The sequence below is a fragment of the Bufo gargarizans genome, chromosome 1, assembly GCF_014858855.1.
Source record: "Bufo gargarizans isolate SCDJY-AF-19 chromosome 1, ASM1485885v1, whole genome shotgun sequence".
In the NCBI taxonomy this organism is placed as follows: domain Eukaryota; kingdom Metazoa; phylum Chordata; class Amphibia; order Anura; family Bufonidae; genus Bufo; species Bufo gargarizans.
This window is the reverse complement of record NC_058080.1, coordinates 273,175,096-273,188,438: the sequence shown is the minus strand read 5'-3', so window position 1 is coordinate 273,188,438 and position 13,343 is coordinate 273,175,096. Positions and strand designations below refer to the sequence as shown.

Here is a 13,343-nt window from a genome sequence, read left to right as displayed (position 1 = left end):
GAGAACTGGCTTAGTTGCCCATAGCAACCAATCAGATTCCACCTTTCATTTTCCAGAGAAGCTCTGAAAACTATAAGGTGGAATCTGATTGGTTGCTATGGGCAACTAAGCCACTTTGACTGCAGTTTTGATGAATCTCACCCAGTGTATTTTAGAGCCCTCTCGTCCCTTCACATAGAAAAAAAATGTTATTGTCATTTTTTGCTTTATTAAATATATGAAATGTTTAACTTGCAATATCAGGAAGAAAAAAAAAAGCTGCACGGTTCTGTTTTAGAATATGTTTTAACCCGTAGACTAAAATGAGTAATATTTTAAATGATTAGTTTTGGCGCATCTTTAAAACTTTAAACACTTTTTCTAGAGATGTTATTCCAGTTTTTGCTCCTAATACTTTTTTGCGGCAGTTGATAAATCTGGTATACGTCTAATTAACCTAGCTAACCACGCCCACTTTCCCAGAGTAGCGAGAGCAGGGTAAAATCACACAAAAATTGCAAAAATAGTGTGTACCAAAATGTGTGACTTTTTACTACAGCCTTCTGGCACAGTTGAGTATGATACATTCCCCCCCATTGTGTGCTTTGTACTGCACATCCTTTTACAGGTCCTGAAGTGCGCCCTTTAATGAAGAACTTATCCTGTTGATTTCCATGCAGCTTATTTTTTTTCCATCCCCTGCTGTTGCAGGTTATCTTTTTTTTGTATGATAAATCCTTTGGGTGAATTTCCTATTTGCCTCTGTGTGCGTGTTATTTGTGGCAGAGACTGCACGTGGTGAGCAGCTCTAGGCTTGGAGGCCCCGGACGTTATAATGCTGGGCTTCAGTGGAAAGGGAGATCTCCTAAATTTTGTCCCAGGTGAAGGAGTCCAGCGGTTCCTAGCCTGGACTACAGGAAGGTCCCAACATCCACTTTGTCACATTAGTTGAGATGAACATGAAGTAAAAAAATGTCCAGTGAGTGTTGAGCTATCTCCAAAGATCTCACTTTTTGTTTTGTTTTATTAGTCTTGTTAAAAGGACATAAAATTACAAATTATTATAATTTTAAATGTCTATGAAATGTACATAGAACCAAATTAGGCACATGGCACAGTTTACACCTGTCATTACTTCACAAACACCTCCTAGATTTTGGAACAGCCTGAGCCTTTTGTTTGGCCTTTGGTCTTCAGAAGCCTCTACATAAGGTCTGAGCTGACCAGTGTCTTGGGCACCAGAAAACCATGCAACTATACTTGGCCTCTTTCAGATATTTCATTGTGTTGTCCGGTATGGATAATCGTGCACCCTCTACTAGATCTGGTGTATAAATGCACCACTATAGTGGAAGTAGTTACTCCACTTAAAACTTTATAACCTAGAAGACTGTTCCAGAATCTATGAACGCACCATAAGCAATGCTTGCCTAGTTAAGTGTATAGACTTAAGCTAATACTTCATGATTTCACATTAAGCAGGTATTTTTAACTGTTGAAACCAAGGTGACCTTTTGTGGATCCAACAGTAGGCCGACACTAATTGTTTAGGGTCAAATATTATGATCTGGCAGCAAAATATATTTAATTGCCCGTCAATTTAGAAAGCCTGTCAGACCTGTTTGACAGCAATTCATTGAAGCAGAGATTGGTTGCTCTGCTCCTTCTTTTTTTTTTTTTTTTTTTTAAAGACCAACCTTGTGACCTTCTTCGCTCAACTGCAGCATGTCACACAAAAATGTGAACAAGTATGTATTCTGTCACAAGTCTTTTCCAAATGAAGGGCCTCCAGAAACCTTTCTCCATCCCACTGAGCCAGAAGATCCTGTATGATCCAGGTGGCCATCCTTTACCAAAGCTTATGAAGTACCAAGTCTTGCTCCTGACTTTCTCCTGAGCTGCCATTCCACTGTCCACCAGGAGCCTAGGTGGGGGGTGGGGCTCCTTCAGAAGGGGAAGCCAAAGTATTGCAGTCACCCTAGGCCTCATGGAAGGACATCCTATAAGGGCACAGTCCTTGTGACAAAAATATTTTTTTTATGCGCGAAAAAGGCAGTGTCCTCCTTGCCCTTGGAAAAGGAGAATCTGACACTGCTTTAGTAAGGTCTGGGGGAATAAAGTTTCTCCTTGTGGAGACCGCTAAGTTGATGTAGGGAGTGCTACAGTCCAGACAGTGCCAGAAGAGTATGTACGGTAATAACCTCTTGTCCAGGAGGACAAAAGCTGACTCTACTGCCACCTACTGGATAGCCACTCATAAGCCAGGAAAACAAACATCCGTGGCAAAAGTCATTCACTTTTATTTAACATATCAGATTATCATTTGATGTGTTTAATAAAATGAAATGACTTTCATGGTGAGAAAACTGTGCCATGGATGTTTTTTGTATGGTACTTTGGATTGAAGAGCCCTTCTGTGTGGCACCTTCTAAACCAGAATGTCGTTCCATTAACCTGTGACTAACCTTCAAGTCATGACTTAGGAATTTAAACCAAAACCAGAACCTCTTTCTTTTCCGGAGAAGAAGAAAAAAAAATTCTGGTTTCTATGGCCTGTTTAACCCCTTCCTGCCCCTGAGCCATACTTTGCTTCAGGCTGGCACTGTATTCTCACTGCCTGGATCGGCATTCTGGATAGGACCTTATTTACACTCCTAATCTTAAGCTCATCACAGTGCAACAATAGAGTACGTTGATATAGTTATAACTAGTCCACTTTTTCACATCCTTGTAATATTAATAAAGTTGTTGGCCACTTTCTGGCTACTTGTGACGGTAGGTATGTAAGATTACTATATGGCACTTACTAATCTAGTGTTTGTTGATATTCTGTGCCAGTTGCTAGATTTCAGAAGCAGTGTCCCCTTGTTAGATAAATCTTCTGTGCTGTCCACAAGATGGCCGCTGATGGAGGGTCATGTGACCAGACACATCACTCAGCCACCTCCATTATAACACGCTGAACCTGCACTAACCTCCCAACAGTACAAGTGCAGATGCCAGATACAGTGTGACTGAATGGAGGAGACTAAGGTATTTGCCTGCTCACATGACCCTCCATCAGCAGCCATTTTGTGAACAGCACAAGATTTGGCTGACAAGGGGACACTGCTTATGAAATATGAAAAATGGTGCAGAATATCAACAAAGGCTATATTAGTAAGGGCAATATAAACTTCTTAGATACACATTGATTATCAATAGCCAGAAAGTGTTGAAACCCTTTAATAAATCTACTTAAAATAAAGTCTTGGTTGTTATGGGCAACAAAGACCGTTTCATAAATCTGCCTACATGACCATGGAGTCGTCTTGGCATCTTTCTGAATGTGGACTCTATCTAGCTGATGAGATGTACACTCCACCATTTTCAAAACTGATAAAAAAATAAAAAAAGTTAAATGGAAAACCAGGGTTTGTTGTTGATGGCAACTAATCACAACACAGCTTTTATTATTCCTCAGCAGTTCAGGAAATGAAAGCTAAGCTCTGATTGGGTGCTATTAACAACAAGACCTGTATAAGTAAAAAGGTCACCAGCCTCATGACAGTAATAATACCTGCTTGAGAACATGATTCCATAAAAATCACACAAGACAAGCTGTTAAATGGTTAATCATTAGATGTCTGTAACCCTTTTCATTGAACGACATGGCACAATACATGCATCTGTGAAGAAAAATGCCAGGCAATGTATATGTTCTATGCTTTTGATGTAAAATACATGTATTCCTATAAATTAAAGGGGTATTCCAGTTGTGACAAGTCATCCCCAATCCACAGGATATGGTGTAACTACTAGATGGACCCTTACCAAGTCCCTGTACCCTTCAGCGTCGCCCTGAAATGAATGGAGTGGGCAGTTTAGCAGGTGCACTGCTGCTCTATTCATCCTTATGGGAGTTCCAGCAATAGCGGAGCTCGGTATGCATACCCTTCCTGCCACTCAATTCATTTTGTGGGAGTCCTAAGGGGTCTCCATTCTCCTAATCGTGGGGGTCCTAGTGATCTGATCCCACTGATCTTGTCACAACAATAATACCTCTTTAAAGGAGTATTCATACCTTTAGACACTTATGACATCCACAGGATAAGTCACAGGTCCCATCTTTGGGACCTGCATCTATCTCCAGAATGGGGAGAATGAATGGAGTGGAGGTCAAACGTGTACACGGCTCTCAATTTACTTGTATAGGAATTAGCTGAGCAACCATGCTCCTCTGTTTCCATGATTCCCATAGAAGTGAATGGACAGAACCACGTACATGCATGTGCCCACCTTTGCATTCATTTGTCGCTTGGATGCATTGACTGTGACCACCTCACCAGGCAGGATGGGGTTGGCGGACCCCCATTTTGGACATAGCTGGGACCCGCATATATCAGACATTAATGGCATATCTGGGATGAGAACATCCCTTTTTTAAAGGGGTTTTCCAGGGTTCATATATTGCTGGCCTATCCTCAGGATTGGTCATTGATATCTCTGATGGGTGGGGTCCGGCGCCCCAACTAATCAGCTGTTTAAAGGTTCCATAGCACTTTTATTGTCACCATTAGTAGGAATATAAACCCCATTACATATGGGGGTACAGTACGGGCCGCAGTACACAAACCCTCGCAATGTTCCTTGTTAATACTTGCCAACATTTGAATAGCTAACATCAGGACCGTTAAAGGGAACCTGTCACCAGGATTTTGTGCATAGAGCTGGGGACATGGGCTGCTAGATGGCTGCTAGCACATCTGCAGTACCCAGTCCCCATAGCTCTGTGTGCTTTTATTGTGTAAAAAAAACAGATTTAATACATATGCAAATTAACCTGAGATGAGTCCTATCCCTGACTCATCTCACGTACAGGACTCATCTCAGGTTAATTTGCATATGTATCAAATAGTTTTTTTTACACAATAAAAGCACACAGAGCTACGGGGACTGGGTATTGCGGATGTGCTAGCGGCTACCTAGCAACCCATGTCCTCAGCTCTATACACAAAATCCCGGTGACAGGTTCCCTTTAAGTCGTCCCCTTCCTCCTAGTGGCCATAACCATTGTAAACACCCACTTGTCGGTGGAGTTTGCATAAATCCCTCCCATGTTGTGGTCAGTTCTTGGAATCGTACCGCAACATTAGGACTGTTGGCATGCTGGGGCGCTATGTTTATGGCATTACAGTACTCCATGCATTGAGCCATGTTGTTCTATTGGGCTGCCCAGTTCCATACTGCATGATGATGCTTCTTTTCCATCCGAACTAACACACATAAGTTAGGGGAACATGAATAATCGCAATGTAAATGATTGGCATTGCATTCTTTTTTTTGCCTTTCATGCCGTCAGTACTGATATGGCATTTCCACTTTTCTCGTGGTATTTTAGCAACCCTGATGAACTGTGGGACCACTGCCACAGTAGCCTTGTTGCGGGAGGGCATTGAGCTAGTTGTGGCTAGTGTTGGTGACAGCCGCGCGCTGTTATGTCGCAGAGGAAAACCCATGAAGCTGACGATTGACCATACCCCAGAACGAAAGGAGGAAAAGCAGAGGTATGGTATCTGTATATTTATCCATATACATAGGGAGATTTCTCTAGACTAGTGCAAAGGAAAAATGGAGGCACTGCCAGATTCTGAGGTCTCTTCCTCTCCACCCAGGAGTTTACATAGGAAATGCTCCACCGATCCCTCATGGATATTGTACAGTTTCATGCATGGTGCCGGGTTAGATACAAACGTGCATTCACAGCTGGGAAAAGGGGGCATCCGAAGAGCAAGGGGTCTGATGGGTCAATGCACAGCACCAGGGTATATTTTCCGTTACTGTGCTAATGCAAGGCAATTAGGGGAGCTATCGACTGACTGAAAGAAATTGCTTGATGTAGAGAAGGTCGATGTGTGCGCTCAGCAATAATCCCATTATCTTTAACTCCTTGTGATTCCTGTCATTCTTTTCCGTGTTAATCCTTTTTCATATCTGCAGCATGGAACAGTGACAGGATCATGGCATGTACTGAATAAAAAGTCTGAAGAAGAGGGCGGCGTCAAGGCGAAACGTTGGAGCCATAAGTTTTATTTGTAGTGTAAAAGTGATTACGGCATGTGATGTTACATAAGTATGAAACGTGTCTTCTCAGGATAAAGGAATGTGGCGGGTTTGTTGCTTGGAATAGCCTGGGACAGCCGCATGTGAATGGAAGACTTGCAATGACGAGAAGCATTGGCGATTTGGATCTCAAGTCAATGGGAGTAATAGCAGAGCCTGAAACCAAGCGGGTAAAGGTGAGGAACGTTTCTGTTTCTATTACCTGCCTCCTACATTGCACTACTTTCCAATTAGGGCTAAAGGTAGCCACAGACATAACCGCCCTTTTACACAGGCTGATAATTGGGAACAAACAGTGCTACTTCCCACTCATTACCCAGCAGGAAATGGTCCTTTGTCATCAGCACATCATCTTGTGTGAACGAGATGTGCTGCTAAAAAATGAAAAACGTATTTTCGGTCGTTGTGTATGATCTGTCAAAATCTAGATTTAGACAGTTGTCTTCCAAACGCCTTAATCCTTGCCATTCTGTAGTCTTCCTTTTGTATTACACCCTTTAGGGCCCGTTTACATGGCCAGATACACATTGACAAGGTTCATTGTCGCACATCCCTCTTTACGCTGGGAGATGTACTGCTGACAAACAGCAATATTAAGTCATCCATGAAAGTAGGGGCGTACATAGAAATCACTGGGCCCCATGGCAAGAATCTGAATTGGGCCCCCTTGTGAGTGACCCATCGCACCCCTTAGAGTATGTACGCATCTACTGCAGAGGTTCCAGCAAAAGCCTCCGTTGCAGATTCTCGCAAAAACAAAGGGCCAAAACAATCTTGAATGACCCCATTATTGTGAATGGGATCCAGCAGGTGCTGGCAGTGTTTGGCATATGCTGGATCTGGCGATTCTGGTATGCTGGAACAGAATACCAAAATCTGATCGCAAGTGATTACCTAGCCTTACCCGATGAATTGTCCCCGCTGCTGCTACTTTCTATATAGTGTCATCCTTCCCCCATGGACTGTGCCCGCTGCTGCACCTCCTTGCCGATGCTGACTTACTGTTTATTCTGCTGGCAGAGCACGGTCAGGGCCTGGGGCAGATCTTCACAGCACTAGTCTGGGGTCTGGACTGGTGACTCTGCTGGATCAGGTCAGGTCACAGTGTGGCGCGTGCTGGCAGAGGAAGAGGACAGGGGCATTTTTCAAAGTGCAGACACCGAAATCTAAAGGATTTTATCCAGTCACAACTGATGTTTTTCAGAACCTCCTAATACACACCTCATCTGCTGCAGAACTTCATAATACACACCTGGGCTGCTGCAGAACTTCATAATACACACCTGGGCTGCTGCAGAACCTCATAATACACACCTGGGCTGCTGCAGAACCTCATAATACACACCTCAGCTGCTGCAGAACCTCCTAATACATACCTCATCTGCTGCAGAACTTCATAATACATACCTCAGCTGCTGCAGAACCTCATAATACACACCTGGGCTGCTGCAGAACCTCATAATACACACCTGGGCTGCTGCAGAACCTCATAATACACACCTTAGCGGCTGCAGAACATTATATTAGTGACAAGGGAACTACAAGTTTCATCATCACCAGATTGTTATTATTGTAAATTAGGGAGCAACACAGGAAGAGGTAGAATGGAGAGAACTACAACTCCCAGCATGTGCAGGCTGTTATTATCGGATACAGGTAGATATTACACACAGCGTTTAAGGCCAAGTTCACATCACAGTTTAGTTTTCCGTTGAAAACTAAAGTCAGATGATCTGTCAGATGAACAGAAAAATAAAGAAAAAACAGATCCTGTATTTCAAGCATCAGTTCTGCACATTTGGCATCCATTTAAGGCCTCTTTCACACTTGCGTTGTCCGGATCCGGCGTGTACTCCACTTGCCGGAATTGCACGCCGGATCCGGAAAAACGCAAGTGAACTGAAAGCATTTGATCTGTCTTCAAAATGCGTTCAGTGTTACTATGGCAGCCAGGACGCTATTAAAGTCCTGGTTGCCATAGTAGTAGTGGGGAGCGGTATACTTACAGTCCGTGCGGCTCCTGGGGCGCTCCAGAATGACGTCAGAGCGCCCCATGCGCATGGATGACGTGCCATGCGATCACGTCATCCATGCGCGTGGGGCGCCCTGACGTCACTCTGGAGCACCCTGGGAGCCGCACGGATGGTAAGTATGCTGCTCCCCCGCTCCCCACTACACTTTACCATGGCTGCCAGGACTTTAGCGTCCCGGCAGCCATGGTAACCATTCAGAAAAAGCTAAACGTCGTATCCGGCAATGCGCCGAAACAACGTTTAGCTTAAGTCCGGATCAATGCCTTTTAATGGGCATTAATTCCGGATCTGGCCTTGCGGCAAGTGTTCAGGATTTTTTTTGGCCGGAGAACTACAACTCCCAGCATGTCCAGATTATTATAGGACATCATCAAGTTTTACTAGGTGAGAGCTTTAAAAAAAAAAAAACTATAACTCTCAGTATGGCCAGACTTATTATGGGGCATCAGTATACATTACAGAGAGGGGGTATAAGAGGAGAGAACTACAACTCCCAGCATTTCCAAACTGTACTAGGGCATACATTTAAATTACATGGAGAGGGATATAATAGGACAGAGCTACAACTCTCAGCTTTTCTAGGATGTTATGGGTTATCCTAGAACACCACTAACCTCTCCTCCATGCACCACACAGAAGCTTCCCCCCCCCCCCCCCCCCCCCCCCCCTTCCCCCACAGGGATATGCCACAGGTCTTTCACCTGTCCTCTGCACTGGTCACATGATGATGACACCACCAAAGGTCCTTTAGACTTCTGCTGCTCTGCTATTCCTTGGCTTCCTGCACTGGTCACATGGTTGATGACCTCACCAAAGGTCCTTCTCCACGTCTTACATTCTCAGGTAGCCATACAAGTGTAATTAGTGGGCGGGGCCTATCCTCCACTGCGGGCCTCCTTCCCCCAGGGGCCCCATAGCAGCTGCGTGGTCTACCTCTATTGGAGGTACGCCACTGCATGATAGATGCAATCACCTGACTAATGAGCTTCTTCTTTTTTTTTTTTTCCCCTGGTAATTGTCCTGAATGTTCGTTCCTTATAATTGTCCTGATAATCTGCCCATGTAAATGAACTTCCAGCACAATTTAAAACAATGTTCCATGGCCTGCAAATGGTTAAAAAATACTCCTCTCGCTGATTCCCCTTCCCTCCCACATTGCAGTTGTTCTGACAGTGCCCAGGTCTCCGCTGTCTTCCACTTCGTACTCCTGTTCTTAACATGGCAGGAGAGTCTGAGGAGAGTCATTGCAGCAAGTGGAACACAACAGAGACCTGGGAAGCAGCAGGGGATCAACGAGGCGAGTATAAGTTTGTTTACTTGTCCTGGAATACTCCTTTAAGGCCCTCTGTAACCATTAAATAGGGGGATTTTATTCAGTATCTTTGAGGTCCGGAGGTCCCTGTATGAATGGAGCAGTAGTTAAAGGGGTTGTCTGACTATATACAGTGAGGATTTTTGCAAGTTCTCCCACTTAAAAATCATGGATGGGTCTTAAATTCACATTGTATGGTTTTTAAAATAATTTATTTGTCTTGCACTGCTGAACATAAGTATTTGAACACATGAGAAAAAGCAAGCATTCTGGCTCTCAAAGACCTGTTACTGTGCCTTTAAAAAGTCCATCTCTACTCCACTCATTAATCTAACTTAGAAGCCCCTGTATGAGCTCTTTAAAGACACCAGTCCACCCCACAGTCAGTCAGACGCCAACTACTACCATGGGCAAGACCAAAGAGCTGTCAAAAGACACCAGGGACAAAATTGTGGACCTCCACAAGGCTGAAAAGGGCTACGGGGCAATTGCCAAGCAGCTTGGTGAAAATAGATCAACTGTTGGAGCAATTGTTAGAAAATCGAAGAGGCTAAAGACTATTGTTAGTCTCCCTCGGACTGGGGCTCCATGCAAGATCTCACCTCGTGGGGTATCACTGATATGAAAGGTGAGGAATCGGCACAGAACTACAAGGGAGGAGCTGGTCAATGACATGAAGAGAGCTGGGACCACAGTTTCAAAGGTCGGTAGAACACTACGCCGTCATGGTTTTAAATCATGCATTGCACGGAAGGTTCCCCTGCTCAAGTCATCACATGTCCAGGCCCGTCTGATGTTGGCCAATGACCATCTGGATGATCCATGGCAGGCATGGGAGAAAGTCATGTGGTCAGATGAGACCAAAGTAGAACTTTTTAGTCTAAACTTCACTCGTCGTGTTTGGAGGAAAAAGAAGGATGAGTTGCATCCCAAGAATACCATCCCTACTGTGAAGCATGGGGGTGGTAACATCATGCTTTGGGGGTGCTTTTCTGCGAAGGGCACAGGACGACTACACTGTATTAAGAAGATGAATGGGGCCATTTATTGTGAGATTTTGAGCAACAACCTCCTTCCCTCAGTCAGAGCATTGAAGATGGGTCGTGGCTGGGTCTTCCAACATGATAACGACCCGAAGCACACAGCCAGGATAACCAGGGAGTGGCCCGGAAGAAGCATATCAAGGTTCTGGAGTGGTCTAGCCAGTCTCCAGACCTAAATCCAATAGAACATCTTTGGAGGGAGCTGAAACTCTGTGCTGATCAGCGACAGCCCCAAAAGCTGACAGATCTAGAGGAGATCTGTATGGAGGAGTGGGCCAAAATCCCTGTTGCAGTGTGTGCAAACCTGGTCAAGAACTACAGGAAACGTTTGACCTCTGTAATTGCAAACAAAGGCTTCTGTACCAAATAGTAACACTGATTTTCTCAGGTGTTCAAATACTTATGTTCAGCAGTGCAAGACAAATACATTCTTTAAAAATCATACAATGTGATTTCCTGAATTATTATTTTTTTTTTATTCTGTCTCAGAGTGGGAATGCACCTACAATGTGAATTTCAGACCCCTCCATGATTTCTAAGTGGGAGAACTTGCAAAATCGCAGGGTGTTCAAATACTTCTGTTCCTCACTGTATATTGATGACTTTTCCTTAGGATAGGTTATCAATATCTTATTTGTGGGGGTACGACACCCGGCACCCCTGCTGGCTCCGTGTGAGCGCCGCTTCCTTGTCTTTACACTAAGCGTCGTCTCCTGTAGAGTGGTGGCATAGTGTAATTATATGCACTCTCTCCATTTACTTGAATAGAAAGGGTATTACACTGCACGTCTGGGATAAAGTGCAGTGTGATGAACAGGAAGCGGCGCTCTCAAGGAGCATTTGTATTTCTGCTCCATTCATTTCTCCAGATTGCCAGATGCTGTACTCTATCGCTGACAATCTCATAGAGCATGAATGAAAAGCCAGGTCCACACAACCAAGGTGAGGAATAATTAATGCAAGTTGTGAAAACCTATTTGAGGTTTTCTCCATGGTCTAAATAGAGTCCTCCCTTCTGCAGACAGATGGAGCCTGATGCTGTCAGTATCCAACGTCATACATTCACAGTCACCAGGGTAGGCAGTCTTGTGGCTAGAAGCACCCCACAACAGACTGCTTAAACTGGATTGAGTGAAACCCTATACACACACTTAGCTAAAAGTTGGTTGAACTGGAACTCCTAATGGCCAACTTTGTCTTTATTTTAACCGTTCATCTTCATTAATTGACAGCTGCACCATACGGATGATGGTTTCTTAGTATTAACCACGGATGGCATTAACTTCATTGTAAACAGTCAGGAAATCTGTGACATCATCAACCAGTGCCATGATCCCAGGGAAGCGGCTCAAGTCCTCACAGAACAGGTGAGAATTGTGTGACATCAGGGTTCTGACCACCTTAAATATTCCAGTTGTAAATGTGATTGGTGACAGAGAGCTAATGTCCATCTTAGGCCGAATGGTATGCCGGGCTGGATTCCTGTTCAGAGCAGGAGCGCACGGCGCCATTGGTTGCTATGACGCCGTGCGCTTCATGCCGCCGCTGCTGTACAGTAATACACTATGCCAGTGTATTACTGTACAGCAGCAGCGGCATGAAGCGCACTGCGTCATGGCAACCGATGGCGCCGTGTGCTCCTGCTCTGAACAGGAATCCAGCCCGGCATACCATGGACCGCTCTCGGCCGCGGAACACGGCCGTGTGCATTCGACCTAAGGCTGACTAAATATGTTAGATAGTTGTTGGCCAAACTAATGTCGCCCACAATCCAAATGCACGCTTAGTTCAGCCAAGTGTGCATGTGTTTGCAGTAGGGAGAGTGGAGAATGCTGCTCTCCAACGTTTCTAGTGGTGTTTTATCTACCAGAGAACAAAAGGATTGGGCAAGTTGAAATCCAGCTGCCATCACCTCCTCTTCCCAGACATATGCTGTGAAAGGCCCTCATACTTATGAGATGGTTGGCCCATCTTAAAGGCTATGAACACTTTCAGGAGCAATTTTTGTTATGATTGTATTTTACTCGTTTTCGGCTGTACAGCCCTCATCTCTGAACTCCTGACATCTCAAACGGTCATTATAGGTACATTCTTATCAAACTGATAAGAATATGGTGCAGCTCATCCCCTTTCACGTGACTGTTGTGACATCGCTTGCCTAGGGTAGGTAGCGAGAAGGCTGCAGCCCTCACAGGAGCACCAGTCAGCCAATAGTAAGCTGTTAAAAAAAAAATCTATTGACCAATGTAAGGAAAAGGGGTAAATTCTTATTAATATTATATTCTGTTAGTTTGGCTAACTTAGGGAATGCCTTTGGTGCACTCAGTTGTGTCCAGCAAGAATCCCAGAATGCCAGATGTAGCGGATATCCATTCCATTGGATACTTAAAGGGGTATTCCCATCACAATGATCACTGTTAAATCTGTTAATGATATGACAGTGATCATTTTTGTAAATACATTTTATTACCCAATTCCCACCCTTTTTGAGAAAATAAGTCCCCTCTTACCTGATTCTTGTCTTTCGTCTCCCCGGTTACGGCCACCTCTCGCCTGTCGAATCCTGTGGCCTCGCTTGCGCAGAAGACTGAAGATTTTCTCCCGGCTGGGCCGCGCAATGTCCTGAACACGCACGCTGGCGCCATGATGACTTATTCCTGGCCTCTATAGTACAGAGCCGGCGTGCGCGTTCGTGGCTCTGTACTATACTGGGCAGGAAGAAGTCATCATAGCGCATGCGCGGCGGCGTGCGCGTTCAGGACATTGCCCGGCTGGGAGAAAATCTTCAGTCTTCTGCGCAAGCCCGGCCGGGAGAAGACGTCAATCAAGCTGACTGAGCCCGCCCAGCCGAATCCAGGAAGTGAACGTTGCGCT

The 13,343-nt window shown here is 44.7% G+C and overlaps 1 protein-coding gene across 2 annotated transcripts in view; it reads left to right on the top strand.

Moving 5' to 3' along the window:
- Nucleotides 1-13,343, top strand: part of PPM1K (protein phosphatase, Mg2+/Mn2+ dependent 1K) — a 29,349-nt gene that overhangs the window by 13,540 nt on the left and 2,466 nt on the right. For both annotated transcript variants that reach the window (XM_044303297.1, XM_044303288.1), the window contains exons 4-6: nucleotides 5,360-5,525; nucleotides 6,113-6,257; nucleotides 11,702-11,836. In XM_044303297.1, the coding sequence (XP_044159232.1) occupies nucleotides 5,360-5,525; nucleotides 6,113-6,257; nucleotides 11,702-11,836 (446 nt within the window). The remainder of the gene's footprint in view (nucleotides 1-5,359; nucleotides 5,526-6,112; nucleotides 6,258-11,701; nucleotides 11,837-13,343) is intronic.